Source organism: Athene cunicularia (genome assembly GCF_003259725.1).
Source record: "Athene cunicularia isolate RWA chromosome 6 unlocalized genomic scaffold, athCun1 chr6_part2, whole genome shotgun sequence".
Lineage (NCBI taxonomy): Eukaryota > Metazoa > Chordata > Aves > Strigiformes > Strigidae > Athene > Athene cunicularia.
Genome location: NW_020799106.1, coordinates 9,718,015 through 9,744,355, shown reverse-complemented (window position 1 = coordinate 9,744,355; position 26,341 = coordinate 9,718,015). Strand labels below are relative to the sequence as shown.

The 26,341-nt window shown below is 38.8% G+C and overlaps 1 protein-coding gene across 12 annotated transcripts in view; it reads right to left on the bottom strand.

The window, feature by feature from the left end:
* Positions 1 to 26,341, bottom strand: part of PCDH15 (protocadherin related 15) — a 457,138-nt gene that overhangs the window by 135,864 nt on the left and 294,933 nt on the right. For all 12 annotated transcript variants that reach the window (XM_026851785.1, XM_026851794.1, XM_026851792.1 and 9 more), the window contains 2 exons: positions 24,595 to 24,688; positions 7,636 to 7,764 (listed from right to left, as the gene is read on the bottom strand). In XM_026851785.1, coding sequence (XP_026707586.1) covers positions 7,636 to 7,764; positions 24,595 to 24,688 — 223 coding nt within the window. The remainder of the gene's footprint in view (positions 1 to 7,635; positions 7,765 to 24,594; positions 24,689 to 26,341) is intronic.

Here is a 26,341-nt window from a genome sequence, read left to right as displayed (position 1 = left end):
TAATATGCTAATGCATTTTAAAGTTCTTTTTGTCATTTCTGTAGACTGCTGGCTCTCCTCATAAACCCACCTAATTAAAGAACATTAGAATTAGAATCCAAGCTGGAATATAACAGACAACGTTTGGATTTGAAACTACTTATCTCACTCTCGGTTGCGTTCTGATGTCTTCTCTTGTTCACAGAAAAATACTTAAAGGAAATTACTTTTCTTCAATTACAGATATCAAGGCCACAAGGTCTAAATATTAGAAAAAGTCACCTGACGTATCACAAGAAAACTCCCCTACTTCTCCTTCTACCAGGCAGTCTTCAAAAAAAGGAATCACTGATCTAGACAATTGTTCAAGTCACGGATAATGAGAGGCTCCATAATGAGAGGCTGCAGTCAAAAGTTAGCAGGCTCAATATAAGCCATTCTAATTTGTAAGCTCAGGAAAACCATAATTTCTTATCCCAGTGACAGAAATCTGAAGAGCCAAATCTAAACAAACAGAATCAGTCATCAAAATACTAAATGGGCATATATTAGAGACATGAAACCACTGATTCAGATTTAGTATGGCATCTGGCTGAAATAGCTGAAAGGGCTTAAAAACATACTGGGATGCAATATGTCAGGCAGACAAAAAAAAAAATTCCTTTCATAAAAAAATGCCTGGACTCTCAACGATCAACTGCTGTGAAAGTGTATATGGTTGAAATGCCTCTCTGATAGCAAGTATCAACATTTCCATTGCATTAAAGCACAAACTTCATTAGTCTGAAGACAAAATTGTAAATTAATTCACAAATAAAATATTGGAAAAAGGAAAGACAAGAGCACAGCTTTTGAAATTCATTTAGTTTAGAAAATCACCCAATCTAGCATGTTATGGGTGGCAAGGAGCTTTTAAAAGCTATTTGATCTGTGTCTTAAGCTCACCTAAATTCAAGGAACTGCTGTGCAGAAGAGAGAGTGTGGCTGCAGCTGCATGCTGTGAAATACCCTCCAGGAATGACACAACCCCTTAGGGTGTCAGCACCAAGAAGCTAATCCTGCCTAGCACTGCTGGTCTAAGATGGAAAAAAATTGCACAAATCTACAACTGCATCTATTTCTTCTCATGACACAGGTTTGGACTTGAAACATCTATCTTGCTTTAAGTGGCTGAAGGAATTTGCTTGTTAATAAACAGGTGAAAATCCAACTAGAAGCACGTGAGATGACAACATCTACTTGAGCAAGGGGTGTAATTTCATTTCTTCTCACCGTCTAAGCAGAGATGCAGCCTTTAATAATTACTGTGACAGCTAATTATAAAATCTGAGAGACTATGGGAGGAAAGATAAGATTAAAATATTTAGTGAACACTATTCACAGAAGTTACCATTTTCTGCATTTCTCATCTTTTTTACATCTCCACTTCCAGGTCAGAAAGAAGATATTCCCCAAGACTTACCATCTGGTGAGAAGTGAGGAGAGTACCACTCAGCTTAGACCAAAAGCAAATCCCAGCACCTCTACTGCACACAACTTTAAAACCAGTGTTCAGCTAAGCTGACATGAGTCCGTCCTATCACGCACATGCAGATTAAAGGCAATTCTTCTACCCTGATCAGATACTAGGGGCTGACAAAACTGATACAGCTGGGCAAGAAGCAGGAATAAAAGTACTTGCAACAGGACTGGAGAACATCTACACCCTATTGGAAATACTCTCCCCTCTACACGTCCTGTCTGGCATGAAACTGTGAAAGTCTTTATGTCACCAGCATCCCTATGAGGATCTTAAGGGAAATAGCCATATAGCCAAGGTAGCCAATAGCCGAAAGCCATACTCAAAGCCTCTTGAACATACTGTGTAGACAACTTGCTTAATAAGCTTGCAAGGAATTGATACCACAAAGGTCTTCTCAAAATGACCATGTGAAGGTACAATTGCTTACAGGAAACTACATGGAAGTTACAGAAATAAGCACAAACCCAAGCTCAAGAATAACAGTTGAAGAGCGATTTTTCACTGGCAAGTTGCACCTCATTCCTAGAGACACAGTGGTAGCCATACCACTATACACTAACATATATATTAGCGATACAGGTGCACATACTGCAGCCAAATACAGAAGTCTGATTTTTCTCTGGTTGTGGTCCATCTGCCATGTTATGATTCTCCGATATTAGATTCTGATTCCAATTTTTTATGGATTCTGACTTTATAATCCTAGCTGCTCATTTTGTTTTTAGATATATTAAATTAATTCAAAATATGTTGTTAGGTACTGTATTATGCAGTGAGCAGTAGCCATGGACTCACTCTGGATATCTGAGATTTACTTCAGAGGCCATGATTCTACTCTTCTACAAAGTCTTAATTGCTTTCCCTCACAGACTGTCTTCTGTCAATAAATTTCCATTTTTTCTTGTCTTGCCCTTTTGCCTTCACCTTTAATTTTCCCACAGGCTGTTTAAAGGTACAGGAGACCTGAAAATTTAATTTCAGAAGCTGGTATTCTTAATACAGTAAGGTGTAATCTACAGTGTAGGCTATTGGAAATAATACTGTGTTCCGTGAGCCTTCACATGGAAAACATGGCGATGGTGATTGAGGTAAAGCGAGATTCCTTTCTGAACTTTTAACAACAAAATCTTGTCATGTAATACCTCATCAGCATTTGAAGCAGTTTTCCTGTATACAGAAACACAAATCATATAGTTGTGAGGGATCTCCAGAGGTTATTTAGACCAACACAGTAAGCCTTACCAACATGTGTGAAATTTAAACTGGGCATTAAATCACAAGACTTGCAGGGCTTACCACCTTATGAATTTAAATAAAAATACAAGCCTGTAAGAATTCACTGATATTCACAGACAGAAAGCTATGTTAGAAAATTGGCATCATAATTACATTTCATCAGCACTCAGAAGTGACAGTTTGCTTCTTTACACAACACAAAATACTTCTATACCATTAAAAGAAGTGTCTAGAATCAGTAGACTGGTGCCATATAGGCAGTCTCTGTCTCTCTCACTTGTGTTTCAGTTTTGACTTGCTTTGGTCTGTAGTGGACAGATGCTATTGGATATATACCAGTTACAAATTTATTACATAACTAGAAAAGCAAAATATTTCCATTGTACAGTCCTCTAAAGCTCAGAGAAAGTCCTCCAAAGCTCACTTTTCCAATAGGCAGAACAGGTTCATCCTAAAGAGCAACTTACTTTAAGCAATTCTTTTTCCATTTGAAAAAAGAAGCAGATGACAGAAGTATTACACACACTGTTTGCAAACCACTTGCATTACTGGAGCTTGTTTATACTGCCTCCATTTTAGGGAAGATCTAAGGTCTAGTGATACTTGATCATCTGATTAGGTTTGGCCACTGTCATGTAATTTTTTATCTGTATTTTCTTTCTCATTTCCTTTCACGTTGCTATCTCCCCCCGATACCAATATGTTCATGTTGGAGGTTTCAAACAGTGCCGATCAGTGACAAAAATATGCTTACAATAAACAAATGATGGGGCAGGTGTGAAAGCATCTGGGTAAATATAGAAACCAGATGAATAAAAACTTCAGTCGAGTGATTTGTTTCCTCTCCTGGACTCCATCAGGTCAACGGCTTCTTATTTATACCACGGAATACATTTTTAAAGTCTGTAACAAACTACTCAGGACTGTCTTTTGTTAAACCAGAACGCAAACCCGTGTGCAGAATTTGCAGGCCATGTATTGATCTCCACCTAAATTTCATCCCACTTTTTTACTTTCTATGCACCTGGTATTGATAAACAGTACACTGTACAATGCAAATCATTCAGATGGCCTATCTTCAGCAGGACCTCAGCTGTTTTAGACTGCAACAGAAAATAAGGTGCCTGAATTTCATTTTCAGGTTTCACGTGTGAAGTTTTTGTTTCCTGTTTGTAGGGAACTTCACGCAGAAATTCTTCTCCTGCCTTGCTGGGCAATCCCCGTGATCAGACATGAAAGAACAGCAGGGAATCTAATATACCTCCAACTGTCCCACTTTAGACAACACTGCGGAAAATAAAAGGGATTTGAAATAACATCCTTTTCCAAGAGGTAGAATAGCTCCATCCTAAAGAGCAACTTACTTTCAGCTACACTTCCAGCCTTACCCTTTCTAGCTTTTGTTCTTTTGCTCTTCAGCATGCTCCTCAAATCCCCATTCCTACACCAGTGCCTTCAAAGAGCCATCGGAGTGGCGAAGAGTGAAAGCACTTCAGAGTGAAAATACTGTTTTACTACCCATAACAAGCTCCCCCCCTGAAAAATTGACAGAAAATTTTTCATTGCCCTTGTTCTATCTTTCTTTGGGAAACAAACTCCCAAATGTTACCTAAGCCCTTATGGGAATCCTTTTTTAAGTCCAACTTTCCTACTCAAAACGAAGAAGAGCACAGAAATCTCTTGTCTGTGGCAGGAGTTACTCATGGGAGTGTTTGACCTGATAGTTTTAGACCCCAAAGTGCTTATAACCTTACCTGTACTAAGGGAAAGGGAACAAAAGGAAGGTGTGAATGTGATTCATCACTTGTTTAGAATAGACGAGCAGACAAGAGACATGAAGTTTTGCAGTCTTGGGAGAAAGAGAAAGCCCATACAGAAAGTCAAGGATGAGAAAAACATTTCAATAACTGTTTACATTATCTAGACCTGTTCTAACATTTTAATGCTAATAAATTTGTTACAGTGTTACCTTTCTACTTACTGACATCATAAACTATATCATTGGACCTTCCAATATTTCTATCATGTCAACTGGCAATTGAAAAAAAAAATAAAATTAAATAAGTAGCTGCTGCTAATCAGCAAACCATATAATAATTGATTTTGGTGGGTCTTGAATGAATAAAATAATGATTTCACTATAAAATACATTCAAATAGTAAGCCAATTAGAAACAAAGTAAATTCAGTTGGGAGGGACTTCTGGAGGTTGTTTGGTCAGTCCTTCAGCATCCAGGTCATTGCTTATGTCTTATTTCCTTAAGCAGCCCATAATTTCATCTTCTTCTACTGTGGGTAGTGCTTTCCTCCCTCATACTGACACTGCGCTCAGGCAGCTGATGATCCTGATACCAAAACTTACCAGTAAAAATATCTGAGGCATCAAAGCAGTTGAGCACCTTTTCCATCTCCTTCTGTCATTAGGTCCTCAGCCTCAATGAGCCCATATCTTCTTACATCTTAAGATAAAAATCTCTGGCTATATTTTCCCCATGAAAAATGGGAAGCTAACATTCAAAAGGGAAAGGGACACTACAAAGCCTCTTAGTTGTTTTTTTTTTTTTTTTTCAGTCATCTATACCACTGCTTCCTCTGGTGGATTTCAGATTATTGTTTGAAATGAATCTAGTAAGATGTTATGAAAGCAGGCTTGCCAGTCAGCAGCTTAATTCTTGGTGGTGGAAAAACATGACACAATAAGGGCTACTTTCTTTTACCAGGCTATTTTCATCTAAAATAGGACTTTAAATTTTAACCACATTACAGTTTCTATACAAAATATATTCCCATATAAACCCCTCCCACACCTCTGTGGTTCTAATGTACCATGAAGCCCAACAACACAACACAAGCTATTTCAGTATTTAAAGAAGAATATCCTCAAACATAGCTACACCTAAATGTTCAGCAACCTTATTTCAATAATCTCACTGAGCTGGAAAAAAAATTCCAACTGCCCAGATCACACTTTTCTATACTATCTATTTGTATTTGTGAATATGAAACAGTAGGAACTACATCCAGTATTTGTGCTATACAGAAAAAACTTTTTCCATCCAGAGACTGGAAATTAGGACTGGTGATAAGCATGACAACAAATGATAAAACCCATTTCTGTCATTCCACAACTAGGAATAAGCTATCACAAGGCTTTATAAAATATTTTCATTTCAACACAACTTAAAAATTATACTAATTTATAAGATAGAGAGGTTCCATTGCAATAACTTGTTTCATTTTATAGTTCCATCTAAGCTAAAAATAGACCCAATCTAGTGTTTGAGAAGATTATTGTACCTTAAGGGCACCCAGCAAAACACAAAATGGATTTTAAAGATATTTGGTACCGATTTGAAATATCATGTCCGTACATTTTAGGATGCAAAATGAAAAATGACCACATAAAACGAACACAATGACAAAACCCAAAGCAATAACTTACTGATTTTTGGAAACTGATTTAATTGCAGGGATCCTAATTTCTGTTTGTCCAAGGCTTCAAAACAGCCTTTGACATGGCTGATATTTCAGTCTAGCATAACAAAATCAAGCTTTATGAAAACTGTAATCTTCATCAATGCTGACAAAAGTTATTTCCCTTGAAAATTACACTTGAGCTTGGACAGCTTCAGAGCAGTACCCACCCTGCATGCTACCAGGTTATACAGCAAGCAGAGCACAGACGTACGTAGAACCACTTCAGTGTAAGTGTAAATGAAACGGTACTGAAGCCTACAAAACCTAAAGTATAACATGAATGAAATCAAACGCGTGAATAAGTAACGGAATTGGAAGGAAACACAACCCTATCCCAAGGAAGCATTTTTTTCAATTTATAAATACCAGAAAACAACTGAAGTTCACTCAAAAAGAACACAAAATTAGCGAGAAAGATGATAGACAAGGAACACTGATGGACGTCTTATTGAATAACATGAATTTGGAAAGAAACATGGTTATTATGGCTATATGCTACCCAATATGGGGTACATGCTACCCAAAATATCCTCTTCTTTCCAAAGGTGCTGCTAATACAGCAGTTAAGTAGCTCCCATTTTCTATTGATATGGTTTCTATTGGAAAGAAACGCTGACTTTTTGCCTAAATTCCTGAAGAAACATGCTTTCAAATTCACCTTTTACCTACAGCTCATACTGCATCCAACCTTTATGCCAACCAATCGCTAAAGGAAATATGAAACATTATATTCAACTACAAGTTTAAAAAAACCCAATTCATACTTTGTACTTTCACCTGACGGTCAGAAAAGCTGACTTTGCCAAAAAAAGTGATGTATGCTTCAAGTGACTGAATCTGCATTCGGTAGTCCAGAAGACTGGACTTTTATGTTATAAAAATTGACATAGTTTCAAATCACTCAAATTAACAATACCCCAAGCACCATCTGAAATAATTGACAGGTAATCAATTATTTCAGTCAACAGATTAACTGTTTTTCACTTTAATGGCCTTAAAATTTTCTATATGCTTTTCATATACAAGTGTCACTTGTTCAGTATGTTAGAAAAATATATTAATAGAAATCATTAAGAGTATAAAAACATGGTAACAATGTTGTAACACTGTAAAACTGTTATAAGCAAGCTTTTACAGTGATGTGTCTTCAAAACCAGCTTTTAAATGTGTTATTTTTAATCAAAAAAGCCTTTTCAGCTATTAAGTATAGAGAAGAAGCAAGGAAAAAAAAGTCAATATTTTAAAGCCCAAAAGATGACTTTGTTAACATAAATGCATTTGACAATAGACAGTTTGCATTTAAACCCAAGACATTTTGTTGAGAGTTTGTCTAAGGTACAACTATTTTGTGCTCTTTCGTAACAGTCTCTACAGTTTGGGTAATAAAATAAACAATTTAACTCTGCACAGTTAATAACTTACCCTTACTTGACCAACAAAAGCATTGGCTTCTTCTTCCTGTACAGACAGGTTTTTAGGTAGAAACATATCAAAAACTGGTCCATTGTCATTTACATCCGTCACCACTATATTAACAGTAGCAGTTGAGGTCTATGGAGAAAGATAAAGATAATTTGTTCAGAATGTTATAATTTCACAGATGACAACAGACCAGCAACCTTATTGCTATGTATTAGACCCACCCAGTACAGAGTCACAGGTAAAGAGGTTATCGATACTTTTTGCATGTTTTTGTGAAACGGGAAGCATTATTCATTCGAAGAGTTTATTTTTACCTTTCTTTTCTTATTAAGGCAAAACAATCTCAAAACTGAAAAATATATCAGGGATGCACAAAGGACATCAGGTATCTTTTTTTCTTGCATGGTATTTTAAGGATCTTCCTTTCTGAGTGTGGGGGGGAAAGCTAGAAATATCAAAATTTGCCAGAACTATAAATTTGGAAATTTCTGATATTGCTAATCAAAATATGCTACTGTGATGATTAGCTTAGACAATTAGTCAGCCTCTTAGCTGACACAACCATGCTACGACAGCTCCATGGTGAGCTCAGCTGGCCTTAGCTCACAGAAGTCTGTATCATCCTTCACCCACATGGTGCTGACGTGTTATTAAGCATTAGCACACCAACTCTAACACAGAGAGGTGTCTAGTGGGAACAGCATAATTAACTATATTTAACACACATAAAATTTCAACACGTCTGTGCTCCCTCCTGAAATTTTCTATCCAAATCAAAGCAATTGAGAATTAAATACTTTGTTTGCAGATCCTCACAGCTTGAGACAGATCCCTTTTCACTGGTCCTATATACCGACTATTTCAGGCACAAACCACCATATTATTTTACATTATTGTAATTAATTCGTTAGTGTATTTTAAATCATTTCAATGAAAGCTAAGACCTTTTTTTTATCAGAGATACTTTTATTCCATAAATTCAAACCCAGCACAGCAGCAAGTACCACTGCAAAATGTAGTTTCAAGTTTACTACAGATTAAGGTCATAGTGGAAACAGATACATTCAGGTAACACCAGCTACTACGTGCAGTTAGTTATTTCAAAATACGGCTAAGCATGGGCACCTCTCAACTTCTTTGTTTCTCAAGTTTAACAGTTTTTCACTGAGGTGAAATACCTCAGTTTGAGCCTCATTTATTTAAACACTGTGGCAAAAGCAACAAAACCACGCCTTTGTTTTATACCCTATGATTGTAACTACAGAAGAGCTGAGGCTAATAACGAGTTTCTGTGACCGGTGACATAGGATGCAAAGAGAAGGAATGAACGGCACTCTTCATGCACTGGAGAAAAGAGAAGCACTACTAGGCAAAAACCACCATCAGGAAGATTGAAATTACACACTAGGAAAGTGTTTCCTTGCAAGAACAGAGCAGCACAGGCACAGACAGCACAGGGAGGCTACAGCATCTTCCCCAGGAGCAAGACACGTCCGACAGGTTAGTGGTGTGAAGTGATGTTGGTGCTGTGGTGGGACAGGAGATGCGCAGGCTAACATGGTATCATAACACAGTGCCATTAGTCTGTAAATGCCTCCCTCAGTGCTTCATTCAGTTCATATGAAAATAAAATAAAATTATCTGCTTTTATAAATACAGCCTATTAGACAAGTATCCTAAGGGAGACAGATGCTAGAAAGAAACACGTATGAAGTTTAATACTGACGCCTTATTGCTGCAAATTGCCAATGCTGGTTGTCCAGACTAGTTTGTACTCTTCCCCCAGTGACAGTAATATCTGTAATGATGTCTATACTGCAGCCACTGCCACTGTGAAGTGCAGTGCAAAATCAAACGCTGTGTATTAAATCAGCTTTCCTGTGCTGTATCTAGATGCCTTCTGATACTGAACTACTTCACACCAGGTTACACTGGAGGAAATCTATATGACATTACAGTCACAGCAGTTACACAGTGTGGCCTGAAAAAGTCCCTTGCTTTAGGCACAAGACTAACCAATCCATTAGCAAGTGGTACCTCACAGGTTTCATAAAGAAATCTGTAACCATTCTGCCCTAAAAAAACCCCAAAACCTAAAAAAGTCTGAATGTAAACCTGAATCTTTGCATGCCTTTTCTGAAACATCTTCTGGAGCAGTACCACCCACGTAACAAACCTCAAGCAGTTTTACACCCTCATAAATCTCCACAGTAACTGCACACAATAAATGCAGAATATTGTCTAATTTTTATTAAGGGGCAAGCTCCTTGTATCTGCCACATGGGAAAAGCACTTGCAAAGGATAAGTAATGTACTCACACCTTAATAGTATTTGGTCACACTTTCACTGCTGCGTTGCCAGTTCAATCTGATAACTTACTCTCTGCAGGAGAGATCCTATAACAGGTCAAACTCCTTCACCTTCCAAATCCTCAGACTTGGCAAGCGGCTCAGTCACTGGGGTTGGAGTCAACCACCTCTTTTCACGTCTCTAAATGTAGCTGGTGCGTTTGCACTGTGTCCCACTTACTCACTGAGGTGCTATGTGGGGTAGCAGGCTTCCTTAGCAATCCCTTTTGATACCAGCACAGCAAAGAGCAAATCCCAAACACACACAAGTGGCATAAATAATATCCATGCACAACGCAGCACTTTCAGAGCAAGATTTTTTTTCTACAGTTTTTGTACGGAGGCAAATGCAGAAAACAGATCTGTTCCACGACAAGCACAATACAATAAATACTTAATACTGAAAAAGTAATGAATACGGAATATTTTGAAATAAACACACACAGAGATGTTTTCAGGATGGCTTCTTATATTTTCTTCTGCTCAGTTATTTGCTAATTGTTTCTGAAACTGCCATTCCAGCATTCAATTTATATAAGGAGTATGTACTTTACAATTTATGCATCATTGTCAACACAAAACACACTCCAGAACGTTTGGTCTGATGTGCGGTGCGTGCTGAATGTAAATCAGTCTTCCAGAGCTGACGATTCCACAGAATACAGGGTAATAAAACCTCTTAGATTTAATAAAGTGAGAGAAATATGGCATAAAAAGCATTGGCTTAAGACAGTGAGTAATTCTAATTTTGAAAATATTTATTTTCCTTTCAAGAGAATTTTAACAGGACGTGTCTGATAGTCTGCAGCATGTTTACTTCTGATGACGCCAAATCCACCCCCAGCAGCCATCAGCACAGCCCCTGAAACACGTCTTTTCATCTGATATCTTCTAAATCAAGTGCTGAAAGTAAAATTACTGTTGTGAATTATTTACAGGTCTAACTTTTGTACATAAATGCCTTGCAACGGGGGGGCCTCACATACTTCTTTTGGATAAGCAGAGCAACATGTTATGAGGAACTCTCATGAACACTCCTAAACAACAGTGTTTTTCTAAACCCAAGCAACCCTTTTCTCTGGAAGGATGGTAGATGTTAACAAGATGAGCCTACAGCAATACTTCTATTTCTTGAATAAAAAAGGGACTTCTCAAGCCTCCTTGAAACTTAGAATATTATTAGAAATACAGAGCTTAATGAAATACTGGAATAAATGTAGAAGGGGTCATTTTAAGAATCAAAGCACACTGGTTTCACCTAAGAGGAGACACTGGAGGCAGCACTAAAAGCATCTTAAAACCTGGATTTTAAGATTAATATTAAGATCCTTTTTAACACCTTTATCGATGATGCAGAGGAGATAATGAAGCACACTCTCCTCAGGTGTGCAGGCAGCACAAACTGCTGGTAACAGTCACTTTGCTGTAGGGCAGGGCTGCCATGAGGAGAGCCTCAGCCAGCTGAGGAACTGGTCCACAAGAACCCTATGAAATTTGGCAAGGACAAATGCCCCTGGCAAGGACAAGCCCCTTGCAGGGACCTGGGCCAGGGCCTGCCTAGCCAGGAGCAGCTCGTATCAGCCCTGGCGTGGCCAGCAGGGACAGGGACGGGATCTGAGCCCTGGGCTCGGCACTGGGGAGGCCGCCCCTCGATTCCTGGGTTCAGTTCTGGGCCCCTCACCCCAAAAAGGCCATTGAGTGACTCGAGCGTGGCCAGAGAAGGGCAACGGAGCTGGGGCAGGGTCTGGAGCACAGGTCTGCTGGGGAGCGGCTGGGGGAACTGGGGGGGTTCAGTCTGGAGAAGAGGAGCTGAGGGGAGACCTCCTGGCCCTCTGCAACTCCCTGCCAGGAGGGGGCAGAGAGGGGGGATGAGTCTCTGGAGCCAAGGCCCCAGCGCCAGGCCCCGAGGGAATGGCCTCAAGCTGCCCAGGGCAGGGTCAGGCTGGCTCTGAGGAAGGATTTCTGTGCAGAAGGGGCTGTTGGGCGTTGGAATGGGCTGCCCAGGGCAGGGGGGAGTCCCCATCCCTGGAGGGGTTGAAGAGTCGGGCTGAGCCAGCGCTGAGGGATCTGGGGGAGTTGGGAACGGTCAGGGGGAGGGTCATGGTTGGGCTGGAGGAGCTTCAAGGGCTTCTCCAACCTAGGTGATTCTGTGAGCTCTGTGTGTGGCAGCAGACAGTGAATGGAGCAGGAGCAGCAACGTGCCCTGGCAGCAACACAGGCCAGCAGGTCATGGGCCCCATGGACAGGGAACCAGTCTGGAGATCCAGGGAAGGGATCATCCCCTCTGCTCAGAAGACCACATCTGGATACTTAGATAGCATCAGGAGAGAAAATGAGTGTAAACTGAAACAAGAGAGGTTCAGACTGGGCACAAGGAGTAGCTTTCCCCCATGAGGACAAAACCGAGAGCATTTCAGCATGTCGAAGCAGAAGTGTTTTCCATACACTGCGCTCTAGCTTTTCATCATATTATGTAAGGGGAATCTGGTCTCAGCACTCCCTGGATAAGAACACAAAGAATCAAGTTCTTGATGTCTTTATATCATCAGATTGTGGTTACTTGAAAAAATGCAGTAAATCAGCTACCACTCTGACTTGCATATATGAAAGGCGAAAGCCTTTTTGAGTTATTCTGTAATGTAGGATAGGACTTGTCACTGATACTGAGGGATTCCAGGTCAGACTAAGCCCCCAGACTAACAAGAATTGGAAAAATCTAAGAATTTTTGCTAGAGTTAGTTTCACAAGAAAAAAAGAAAGTTGTGGGGATTTTAGAAGAAAAGAGAGAGTGAGGTAGGAGTAGACACATTTGGAACTGTTTCCCAACTCTTCTAAGAATTTTTAGTATTTTTCAAAAGTTGATAGCAATACTTTAACTCATTTAAGCATCCTACCTTACCTGCCAGTCAACAAGGCCACACAGGATAGTGCTTCACTTATTACTGAGTCTTAAGTCATACTTAAAATTGCACTTATGAATTAAAAAAGCAAGATTAGCAATATTTTTGCAAAGAAACATTTTATTCGGATGCCAAACAGGAAAATTATTTTACAAAGTTAATTTTTTTGTTCTTCCTAAACTTCCAAGGGTATTAAAATAAGACCAGTATTTCAAATAATTCTCATGTTTATATTAGCCACAATTCAGAAAATTATCAAAAGTGGATTAATGCAGTGGCAGAAATACCAAGAGGAGTATTTAAAACAAACTCTAATTTAGCAGCATTACCCCTGTGTTTTCTTCCATTAAATCAGTAACAACAAATTCTGAAACTGAGAAAGAATATGGGAATACTCAAAAATCTTGCTATTTCATCTGAATACAGGAAACATCTGTTATCCCACAATGCCAACCTTTGACATGAAATGGTAGTCAGTTGGCTACCTTTATTTCTTTGAAATGAATAGAGCAGCAGTTCTCCCATTAATGTCAGAAACTGCTATAATCAAAGATTATTAAATAAAATCAACATTTTTATATCCCCATTAGATGGCTCCAAAGATTTGCTTAAGCTATCTGTAAGCCACAGCTTAAGACCGATGTGGTATTCTGAAATAGCCTTCATTAGACAACTGGAATAAATTACAGTGGCTTATTCAGAACTGCAGCATGGAGCAGTATTGGTAACACCATGATCGTCTGTGCTACGGATAATGTAAAAAGTCACCAGCAACAGTAAAATCACATTGACTAACTAATCATTGCTTAGAAGTTATGTTCAGGGCTAGCCATAACTTACGTTCAGGGCTAGCCATAACTTCTTTTCAGTCTGTCACTAGAACAGAAAATAAGAAAGCAAGCAGACTGTGGGTCATACCCTTTCTTACAGCAGCCAAGTAACTATTTGGCACACTAGTCAACAGGCAAGTACCACCACAGATAGTTAATTTATACTTTGGGGATAAAAAGTGCAGTGCAGAGAGGACAAAAGTAAACACACTGAGAATGGATCACAGTATTTTCTATGGAGTTCAGTTTCTTGTACTGTTAGAGAAGCCTACCATTTCTTATTACTGTTCTCAACTGCCTGAAGTCACTTCCACTGTCACATAAACCAACTTCATTTTCTGTCACTAGCTTAAATTCTTCCACCAAGGAAACCTCCACCACACAGACAGAGAGGTGGTGATACTTTTAACTTTGTCACAACTCATCATATCAAAATTTTTAATAGAGTAATGAAGAGCTTGAAGACCTATAAGAATAATTCTCACCTTTGACTACCAAAGCAACAAAAGTTATATTTAAAGACAAGTTCCAACTGGATGCCCATTTACTTCTGCAAAGCCAGCTTTCTTGTTAGTAGGGACAAAAAAAGCTGTATTGCATATCTAATAAGCTCAAGATTAAAAGAAAAATAAAGATGCTTCTCATACTTCAAGTGCTATAACATGTACCTGGAACCCATGTCCCAGCTCCCTACAACATTACTGTCCTCTTTCTTTGGCTCTGGTGTTGTACCACTGCAAGTGACCTGCATCTGGCAGAGTAGAACTAAGTCAACGATTAGAACTACAGCAGCATGAAGTAGATTTTTTTCCTTACAAAGCTTGGGGAAAATGAATAGAGACAAAGATGATGTTCGAAGAAAATCAGTTGCAGCTAGAATCTTTTAACTTGCCCCCTTGATTGCACATATGCTATTTTGCTCATTACATACTTCAGAATGAAAGCAAATAGTTCCACAAATTTCTTAAGGAACTGTGAAAAGTTACAGTGTTTTCTAGAGGATCCTAAAAGAGACAGTAATAGCACCCTTTCATGAAACAAAGCTGCTGTTTCACTGAAGCTCCTGACATATGTTTAATTACCACTAAAAGTCTTTAAACAAACTTGAGTGGTTCCCCAAAGTAATGAGAGAGAGACCTAATTCACAACTGTTTTTGTATAACAACTGAATGGATACTCCTCGTGCAAATATCAAGATCGTATGGTAAGGATAAAAAACTGCTTTGGATGTTTTAAAACCAGGCATTTCTACAAAAGATTTGTCACCTATGGTTTGGAAAGGAATGTTGAAGCTATTACTGGAAATTCACGCAGGGGAGAAAAAAGCCTCATATCAGGCACTTCCTATTTATTACTGAAGCAAACTGTGTCTACTTCTCCTTTATAATAAACAAAAGTCAAAGAAAAGATCATCAGCTGCAATTTATAGCTTTCTTAGGGCCACTAAAATAGTTCTTACATATATAATTCTTCCCTAAGCAATAAATGTAATATTTACATTGCCTCCACAAATATCTTTTGTCCTAAGTATGCCAGACCCTGATAAATGTTATGGATGATAAATTTGAAAGAAATTTCACTTGTGTCTTATTTTATTTGTACCCTGCCATTTAAATTGAAGTTCAGAATTGATGAGAGCATTCTACGCCCTGAAGAGGAAACATTCTTAGCTCTGATGTTAAGCAAGTTTATTAATTTAGACAAACTCTAAGACAAATGCTATCATCTCTAGATATAACTAGTTTGCAAATAATAAGATCTGATGCAAAGCCCAAGGCCTTATTTGATCAAAAAAGAAACTGTAAATAATGCTTCTGATCTACATATCAGGACTTATATATATATTCAGTTGAAGAAAACTACACTTAAATTATGATATTCAGAATAATAGCTGTTCTTTACTAAACAGGGGAAACAGCTACTCAGATCTGAAGCTACTGGGAGTGATAAAGAACCAGGATAAAATATTCATGAACTGTATAACAGGTAAACTGCCATGCTGTCCAAGCTCAGTGCTCCAGGAGAACAACAGCCTGAAGAGTGGCATCACTAATGGGAATTGAATATTGATTGGTAACGGAGGATGACAATGAAGTGCCAAAGTCGGAAAAAGCGATGAGTAAATATACACGGCTGGTTATGGCCTTGGTCACTAATCTCTTTGTATGCACAGAAGCTGCTTAACCCCAACAAACAACGTCCACCAGGCCATGGGGAAAGGGGAGCATGTTATTCTTTTCCCATCTGTTCCTATCAGCAAGGACGCAAGCCGCAGGTATTTTCAGACCTTGCTTCCTTCCAGTGTAGGGCATGAGAACTTTAAAAGCAGCATCTACCGACCCTCTACACCTCTCCAAGTTATAAAGAAGAAATGGCCTGCTGGACTGCAAAGAAGTTTAGGAGAGAGAAGAGACTGAGGCTGAAGGGAAAGACAAGGCTGGAGCTTGTCAATAATTACACTAATGAGAAAAGATCAGAAAAGGCCTGGGGAGGAGACACAGAGAAAAACTGTCAGACACAAAAAAAATAAGTCCCCAAAGCAACTGCCCAAAACTAAAAACCTTGCACATACAGAAAGAAAATATAAAAGATGAGAACTTCATCGGGAAATGAAGAGAAAATTGTTACATTCAATAAATGTCCTTGACATAAACACAGGACTGATGGGATAGGTCTCCACTGTTAAGCCAGTCACCAGCCATCTAACAGCCAGGGCTCTAACCCTCTGTGTCTATTTGTGGAAGAGAAAGAGTAACGATCTGGTGTCCAAGCAGATATCAATATCACAGGAATGAATGAAACATCAGTGTTTCTAATGCATGAACCAGCAGAGGCTGGTAGCTTATATCCCAAGCTATATAGCTCAGGCTAAACAACCCAAACTGACAGCATGCTGTGTGCTGCACATCACCTAGCATAGCTGGGGGGTAGCATACAAAGTAGGCTACGCTTGTCATGCAGCCTGGCAGAGACAAAGCTGTGGAAAACTGGGTCTGCATCTAAATTAAAAGCTCAGGATTCAGTGTCTTAATCACAAATGGATAACGCTGTGGCATCTCTGCCAATGTCTTTATATCATAAACCAAACCTGAGAACTTAACATAGGTGACGAACACGGGCTGCCAGATCCTTCAGCTGCAATGCTCCTCGCCTTGTTGTACGGGTTATCTGTTTACTTACAACTGGAGACTTCACTGAAGTTATCAGAAGAACAGAGGTTTCTGCGAACCTGCAAGATCCGTCTGAAAGCACGCAGAGCTTCGGAGGGGTTCAGGGCAAGGAGCTTTGTGTGTCTGCTCTTCAGCTCTCTACCTCTGCCCATACAGTGCTGGGTGAGAAATGGTCTGCCCAAATTGTGTTCTCCAGGCTAACTAGAATTCATGACCATGGTATTTGCCATCATGATTGTGGTATTACTGAATATACAAAGTAACATAATGCATACTCAGTGCCAGACTATACACTACTGTCCTTGTGAACTCTGCTGCAAGATCTATTTAACATAGTTCTACTTGAGTTTATTTATTTTGGGACACAAAATGCTTCAATAACCTTGGTGCAGAACAGTTTCTCACCTTAAAATAATTAAAATCATCTTTCAAACCAGAATTACAATCTGCTCAAAATCTTTGATTGAAAACTGTGATTGATCTTTTTCTTTATGAGGATTACTTAAATCAGCCCTTCCCTGTTAGCATTTGAAATCAAAGCCTTTATGGGGAATATTATCCCTGCAGTGCAAGCAGAAAAGTTGCACAAATTTTGGATGTTTGGGAGTCTACTAAAGCTCACCCTAGTAAAAGAGCTGATGCATGGAGGAAAGCTTTCTCTCACAGAAAAGGGAATCTGGCGGAACAAATTCTTCTCGTGTAAACTGAAATTTACTGATCAGCTGAAAATTGTAAGGATTTCTCATATGAAGTATATAACTTGTCAGGAAAATAGTTATAGGACGTGTTTCTTTTTAGTTACAGTTTGTATTGTTGAAAAGATAGTAATTTGAAGAGTAGTTCTTTAGAGGAGGAAGTACAAAATCGTTTATGTGTTTATACTGCTCCTTTTCATATATTTAAGGACTATTCCTTCCCACTGCACCAACAGATCAAAATTAATGTGCTATATTAAGGCAGTATTAAAGTTCTACAGTACGAACAGGTTCCATTAACATTTTTTGGCAGTCTTGTTCTACTTATTATGAAAAGGTCAGTTAAGTAGAACCCTTTTTCAAGCAAGACTTTTTGTACATAAAATCTCTCTTCAGTGAGCATTTACTGAAAAAGGTGTGCAGGCTTTACTCTTGATAGATAATGGAACTGATGTGGAGCAGATGCAGGTAATATTTACAGAAGTAACAGAAAATTTACTGTAATTAATTAATTCTCTGTATGCTATTCAAGTAGTAAATCTTTGTCTAAATTACCTTGATTTAGTGCTACCTGTTTGCTCTAAGGAAGGTAATTAATTCAAGTGTGATGGGAGATAGATGATGTAAATTATTAATGATCTTCTAAGATGACTGAAACACCCAAGTCTAACTTACATGATGAAACACAGTGCACTGAAATAAGGTTACTTATGGTTCACTCTCTCTTGAAATGTTGGTCTGCTCCAACAACATTTGGAGTGGACCAACATTTCAAGGAAAAATGAGACAGTAAGGAAGAACATGGCATCATATCTGTGTCTACACAAAGCACACCCGTGTGCCTCACAGCCCTCAAAACAGAGAGACTATTAGGTTGCCCCACTCTGACACATCTTTGTACAGGGTTATGTATTATACTTTCATTTACAGCCTGTGACAATTAATTAGCTAGATCATAAGGTGAGCAAACACTAGTTTCCAACTGTTGGTCCTTCTGAGGGCACTGTTGTGGCAGAGAGACTACCAGGACCACCTATGAGCTCCATCCTTCTGCATTCTGTAGCCAGGTATATGGTTTTCAGTTTCTAAATTCTAAGCCCCATTGATTTAAGCTCCTGTTCTGAGTTCAGCGCAAACCCATGAATGCTTTAGCCACACTTAAAGGTTAAACATTGCAGTGTCTGGGTACCCAGAAACACATACAGAAAGCACAAAAAAAGAGACTTAAACTGCCTTCAGAAACATCAATTCTATCCCTGCATGCAGCACCCAGCTGCTCTGGGCCAGACCAACCCACCGAGAAAACATCTCTCTATCAGATACCTTTCTAAGGGTTGCCTGATGGTGCTTCTGTCTCCTCAGAAAACGTGGCCCCAAACCAGTTTTGGGGGCTGTAATGCTAAAATTATTCTGATTTTTTTTTTCATGAATTGTTCACTGCAGAAGAAATGGGCATAGTCTGAGATTAGCGGGCAAGATCTTGGATTCACGGCTTTCAGAGAAACCTCCCAGAGGTACGTCGCCACTGATCTTTCCTATCCAGTGAATCTTGGACTGTACCCTGAACAGCACAACTTCAAAAGAGCAGATGGACTTCCAGAGTAGATTAGAGTATTCCATGACCTACAAAAGAATCTGAACCCCTGTCACCACAAAGTGACTCTGACAAGGGACATCAATATTGTTGGTCTCCTTCAGCTCCATCAAAGATGAAGGCTGTACTGCCTGGGAGCTTGGGAACACCCCCTGGATGACTGACAGTTCTTAAGAATATCTAATTACTAACTCCCAAATGGCTTTATAAACAAGGCACCGAGCTGCTCTCTTTTGCCAAGACATGGGCAGAAACACATTTCTGAAGTCCTGGGTGAATATTTTCAGGACTAGACATTTGTATTTGGAGGTTTGAATTTCACTTAAATCACACAATACGCACTAAGACAACACAATGGAGCTTCCTGCTTTATCTATATAAATGAACTGACACATACACACTCACACAAGCCAAAAATAAATAGCACAGAAGGCTTTTTTCTTTCTTCTATCAAAATCATGAATATTTATTTCTAACTTCTCCCTCTGAAGACATGAATTCTTGCCTTGAAATCCCATCCAAACACACCACAATTTGTGAAAATAATTTCAGCTTGAAATATTTTTACATTCACACGTCATTCTTCTGCCCTTCTACAAGTCTCATTACTAGAGAAAGAAAAATATTTTCCTGACTACTCAATTAATGCATACTTAATTGTTTGTTGCATCGTACTGTTAACACTGATGGGTGGTAGGTCATGTTATTCCAAGGTTAGAGAAAAACCACAAGCCTGTTAATGCTCCAGGTTATAACTCAGAACAACAATAACTTGGGAAGCATAGTCAAGCATTTAAAACAATCAGAGCATTATAAGGCAGGCCAAAGTGATGAAATGGTGTCAGCCAGGCCACACCACTAAATGGAAAGCCATATTGCTTGGTGAAGACATAAGTAGGTCTGTATTAATTCTGTTGCAATAAACAGTCCCCAAAAGTCAAAAGGTGTCATCATGACTGTCACCGCACAGCATTAGGAAGTTAAATAAACCTTGGGGCTTAGAACAGACAAACCTCTACTACTTAGTGCCACAGCAACATTGTTAAAAGCCTCTTAGAGCCTTTATTAATGACACAGAAAAAGAGGCAGGAAAAAAAACCCACCATTAAACCACCAAAAATTTAAGGTGTGTGGGACCACAGACTTTTCAAATACAAAAATGTGTTCAGCAGACTTCATAGATGATGATGGGGACAGTTTGTTTTCTCTAGAGAACACCAGGGATAAAAGGGAAGGCCGATACCACATTGTATACTGTGTACTAGTCCAATGTACCATGGGCTTTCCAGCAGAGTGGAACAAGCAGGGCACACAGCTGTGGGAGGCAGGGTTTCAGCCCCTAGATCAGGAATCCAGTAACTTGTGGCTTTAGAAAGGTAATGATTCGTACCACCATGATTATGGGAAAGGTACCCAGTGGAAGTGCTGCTCCCCAAGAGACTGATGCTGGGGCTGCTGTACCCCAAACAGAAGTGTGATCCCCTGTGGGAAGTGATCTGCTGCCCCTTGTGCTGATCTCCAAACTCCTGGAGGTACCAGAGGTGGAAAGAAAGAACCGTTTTAGCATGTCTCCCTGGGCCAAAGAAGACCCTGTCGGGACAGGAGATGGTAATCAGTGTGTGGACTGAACCAGCGTTAAAGGTAGGAAGGATGATGAAACTTTCTGGCCCTTCCTCCTGTTTGCTGCTCCCAGAGACTGCTGACACAATCCTGAAATACAGGCTTCACCCACCCAACGAGCCTCACTTGTCTCTATATGAAGAACAACATTTTTAGTTTAAGGAGAACAATGTTGCATAGACAAGAGAGTCATCACCTTGAGCTAGATACCTTTTAAAGCAGCACAGATAAATTTATTTCTGAAAGCTTCAATAATTTCAAAGCATGGCGACATTTCCCATCTGAAGTATTCCATCTAAAATGCAGTATTTTATATGCTATTATTTAAAAATTAAATGATCTGAAGATATGCCTCTTTAAAACCTATGTTTTAATGGCTAAAAATGTTTGTTCACGATAGAATATAGCTGAAAAATATTATCGATCTTGAAATGTCTTGAGTACTGTTCACAGTTTCTGAAGAAAATTCACTGGCTGAAATTACAAAGACTGAACTTTCTCAGATAAGTATGAAACAACAATAAAGATGTTTTATTTTTTCCACTATGTAAGGGAACTCACATGGGGTTTTATGCATCTTTATGCTTGAAGGCTATGAATTAAATAACCTGCTGCACAGTTAAATTGTCAGTGCAACCGCTGCTGACCATGCTTGAGGAACAGGCTCATACTACATCACCCCTTTGAGATCCCACGCAACCTGAATCATCCTGTGATCCTATGACTGTTGTTCATAAAACCTAAGTACAAAAATGTACAAATGCCAAATTTTCATTTTGTAACTGAAGAGGAAAGTTCTAGTTAAAAGAAATCAACAACACCCACCCCAACCACAACAATAAAGTCTTTTTCCTTTAAATTCCTTTCAAATTTTAAAGAAACAAGCAAATACAGAAAAAGCTGTATAGAATAGAAAAGCTTGCTTTGACTCTTAATAGCTAGTTTCAAACAGCCCATGCTGACTGGAAAGAAATCAGGTTTTATATGTTACTAGCTAAAATATGTTAATGTCATTTCAATTAACTTGTACCTGCCCGTGGAATTAACTTTATGATTTTAGGGAAACTGAAACAAATTCTTCAATCAGATAACCGTTTTTCTGCAGGCACTAATAGAATTGTTCAAAGAAGCAAACCTTGATGACAAGCAGCAGGTGAATTAGTTTGGGGAGCAGTAGTTTTGTAATTGTATTTTTTTTTTCCTAAAGGGACACCATTGCATTCTGATATAAACTAATCAAAAAGAAAAGGTGCCCTATGAAATTTCACTGACTTGTTGAAACAAGCATCCGTGTCCGTAGAACAGTTTGCCGTGTTACCAGGCAGCAACTTGAAATGAGTCCCTTGACCAAGCAGGAGACTGTCAAATAGCAGAGAGTAAGTCCGAAAGAGCTGCAAATCAAAGAAATTGTGCCAGGATGCAAGGAAGCCTGGCAAATTAGGCAAAACCACTATTTCTTGGCATGGAAAAGGCATGGAGATTTAATAGCCTGAGCTGTCCTATTTCATCTACTCGTTTGTAAAATAAAAGCCGAGAAACTTATACAGCCAACTCCTAATCCTTTTGTTTCATGTACTGTCACCAGAAGCTTAGGGTGCATGAGCAGTCAGGTCAGCTTGTCAAGTAAGACAATTTTTAAGACAATTTAAAGATAAAAGGTGCCCCACCACTGACAGAAAGTACCATAACAGAAGAAAACAATTACAGCCAGGTAAGAGATACCAAGGAAAACCCCAAACCAAGCAGCAGTAAAAAGAACACACACAAGCTAGAAAGTGTGACTGCATTGCACTGTGAGAACTCACACACACACACCTGAAGATACAAAACTCCACGAAAAAAATAGATGGTACTGAGGGTGGAAAGCAGATAATGAGACAGCAATGGAGTGGATTTCTTAAGTGTATGCTGTTACAGCAACAACAACATAAAACACCCTCCAGCAAGAGCATTCAGTACCAGAGCCCAGTGAGCTGCTGCGGGTTTAATCGCCTTTCTGCTTGTCAACTGCTGTACTAGTAAGAACTGTTATGCTTATGAGAAATGATGGGGTTTATGTCAGCATTGGAAAATCATAAATATCTTTCATTGATGGTACAACAGTTCTTTGGGCTCTAATTATTTGGACAGGTAGTCCACTCTGTGTCAGCATAATTCAGACAAAATACTAATGAAGCCCTCCAGAGTTTACTTTCAGTGGTTTTGACAGAGTTGAGCTTCAAAAGTCGTATCTCACCTTAGGTACAACTATTTTATGTTAAGCAGCATGCCATGATTAACTGGATTTCCATTTAAAAACAACTATTTTCTTCTGAGTGTTAAAATGGATCAGACATTCAGTTAAGTTCCAGAACAAAGAGAATAAATATGTAAGAGGAAATATCTTTTCAGTAGCCTTTCTATGCCCAAGATAGCATTTCAGCAGCATAGCATAATCTGAAACAGAACGCAAGTATTTTATTTAAATCTTCAGATTTCACAGCTGGAAGTTACAGATGAAAACAACTGAACTCATAGCTATCAACAAAGTTCACAAGTAATGAAATTAAAATATTAAGATGAGTTACTGAAGATAACTGTAACCAAATTTTAATGGAAAAGGTGTAGGCTCTGTTATAGCTGCTTCATAATACCACAGAATTGTACAAAGGCTCTAAAACTTTCTCAGTAGTTTGGGAAAAAAACTTCTGAGTAAATACTGAGCAGGAAGGCAAACATTATAAGCTGAAGAAGGTAAAATAGGAGAAAGAGCATGCCATAGAAACAGTCCATAAGATTTTCTCCTGCTGCAGTGAACATAAGGTGAGCAAGGGTCCAAACCACAGGGTTTTCATGATTGCTCTTTAGCAAACTGTCAAAGATTTCTCTGTTTCAATCTCACACCTGAGCCCTGCCTCCTAGAATAGTCCAGATGATGAGGATATATTATTTTAGATCTGCCCTTATACACCGTAATTTTAAGGTCAGATACATAGAGGCTTCTCCTCCGTGGCACAGGTCTACAGCAGAACTGCTGCACTCCCACATACCTTGCGCAATCCAACTGCAGTAAATCCCCCTCTTGGGATTGTTACAGACTTTTAGAAGAACTATTTCCATTCCATCTGCTTGACAAATAAATACATATCCTTAAATAGTTTTCCATTTTTCAATATGGAAATTGAAAATAATAAATTTGTTGTACTAAACATAAATGCGAGCAGGAGTTTGTTGGTTTCATTGTGGGGTCACTGCATGCTTGATTAAAGCAAACATAGAAGACTTAGAAATATCTCTCCATAAAAATTTTTTTCTCCTTTTAAGACAGGTGGCATGGGCATTTTTTAAGATTTTTCTTGAGAGCTTAAAATAATTGAAGCTGGACAGTGCTTTCATCGGTCAGTTCTGAAAAAAAGTTCAATGCATTTGACTAGAGAAGGTACAAATCTATAAAATAGCTGCCCACAAAACTTATCTTTAGGAGAAGGTAAGAAGGAAGATTGGTTATTTAATAGCACAGAGAAGAAGTAAGAAGATGCATGTATCTGAATAACGCAAAACATTAACGGCATTGGTTCTTGCCGAAGAATAACAAAAAGGCAGAAATAGCAGCAAAGTCACTTTGTTTCAAGATCAAAGAACATAACCCCAGTGATACACAGGCTTTATCTACACAAACATTTCTGAAATAAAAGAAAACTGTTGCAGATTACAGATATATTTGATCAAGACCCATATAAAAGCTACTACAATTAGACTACTTCAAGTGCCTAACTACATACCATAAGGGCCCATTTTCTTAAACTTTCACAGGAGACTCACCCCATCAGGTCTGCCATCCGAGGCTGTAACAATCAGAATATAGCGATCAGTGCTTTCTCTGTCCAAGGGCTTTCCTAAGGCTAGCAGTCCAGAACTAGTAATAAAACAAAAACATGAAATGTTATCACAACACTTCTAAGATACCTACAAGCACTTTTGTTCCGCTACTTTGTGTTACACAAATGTTTCCCTTTAAGCAAGTTAATAAGCTTTTAGGCTTTATTACAACTGAAAGCATGTTTTGTGTAGGTAAAGGCTAATAAAAATGATGAGCCAATTTCTAATGCTTTCCGCTTCGATACATGCATAATTTAGGATTAAAATAACAACCTAGTGACCTACAGGATTGTAGAAAAGGTAAACCTACAATGAACACATCACCCTCATTTTTTAGAAAACTGCACTGCTATAACAAATGATAAGAGAGAATCACAAGCAGTCTGTTAATCACAGAGGAGTCCCAGTATCCCTGACAGGACTGCAGAACTAAATTCTGGGAATGCAACACACACAGTCTTAAGCGTGAGCATCCTCAGATCTTTACAGGAAAAGGCTACTAACTTGCATGTTTGTGTAACTCAGTAGAGGTGCTGGAATGAGCTAATGCCCTTCCGCTACAAGCACAGATACACCATAATCCCTAATAATAAACTATTAACATAGGCAAAAATGTTGTGGAAAGTTAAACAGGGTATTGTCATTATGCCCATTTAAAAAAGACAGTTAATGAAGGGTTACTTGGAAGCCACATACACAAAACCCCAACAAATAAAATTTTACAAAAATGCTAGTTGAAAGCATTGCAAATTCCTGTAACTGCTGACAATAAAACAACCTAGATTTTGTCTCTAGGACGATAGAATTTCCTCATGCAGAAGTCTAGAAACCACCTGGAAGCATGCTGTAGCAACACAGAAACAAGATCCCACCATGAACTCATTACTTTTATATTAGAAAGCATCAGAAAAGTACCACTGAGTTGACAATCCTGTCTAAGCAAGCTAAACTCTTCTTAACTGAACTGGCAAAAGTGGTACTTTTGCAATCAGCCCTAAAGTTCCACATTTCATTTACACATTTTTGATGTCTATTGGAACATAGTCAAGTATGTAACAGATGTCTCAAATGCCACCGAATTCACAGGTTATTTAATAAATATGTACCACTAAACATGGATCCAGGATGATATTTATTCTTTTCTAACATGAATAGGCAGCTTCTCCCACAGAACTTGTCCAAAAGTGTCATGGTCAGCTTCTAATATTTTAAGAGAAGTGTAACAGCACATGATTTTTGCAGTGCCAAATCCACACAGGCTGGGATCTTGGTCTTTCCATATGTTAATCCATTTTTAATGGGCATATCAAACCCAAGCACTTGTCAGGTGCAAGTATAAGCTTTACTGGTTGAGCTTACACTTTATGTTCATAACCTAAGAACGTAGACAGCTACTTGCTCAGAAAGAGGTCTTATTAAAACAAACAGAAAAAGCCAAACTCAAACCACACAAAACCAAAAAGTCCCACAAACTAGAAGGTCTCAGTGGCTGTGCTTCTTCAGAACACTTGGATGTATATAATCTGTACTTAATGATGTATGTTTTCCCTTTGAGATTATAAATTTTTGCAGTTTCTGTTGTAACTTCTTACTCTCAGAGAACACCTCAAAAACCTGGTTCCAGGCCAAGACTTTTTCCAATACTGCTTTCAGCAGAGATAAATAGCAATTTACTGGCAAGCCATTTCTG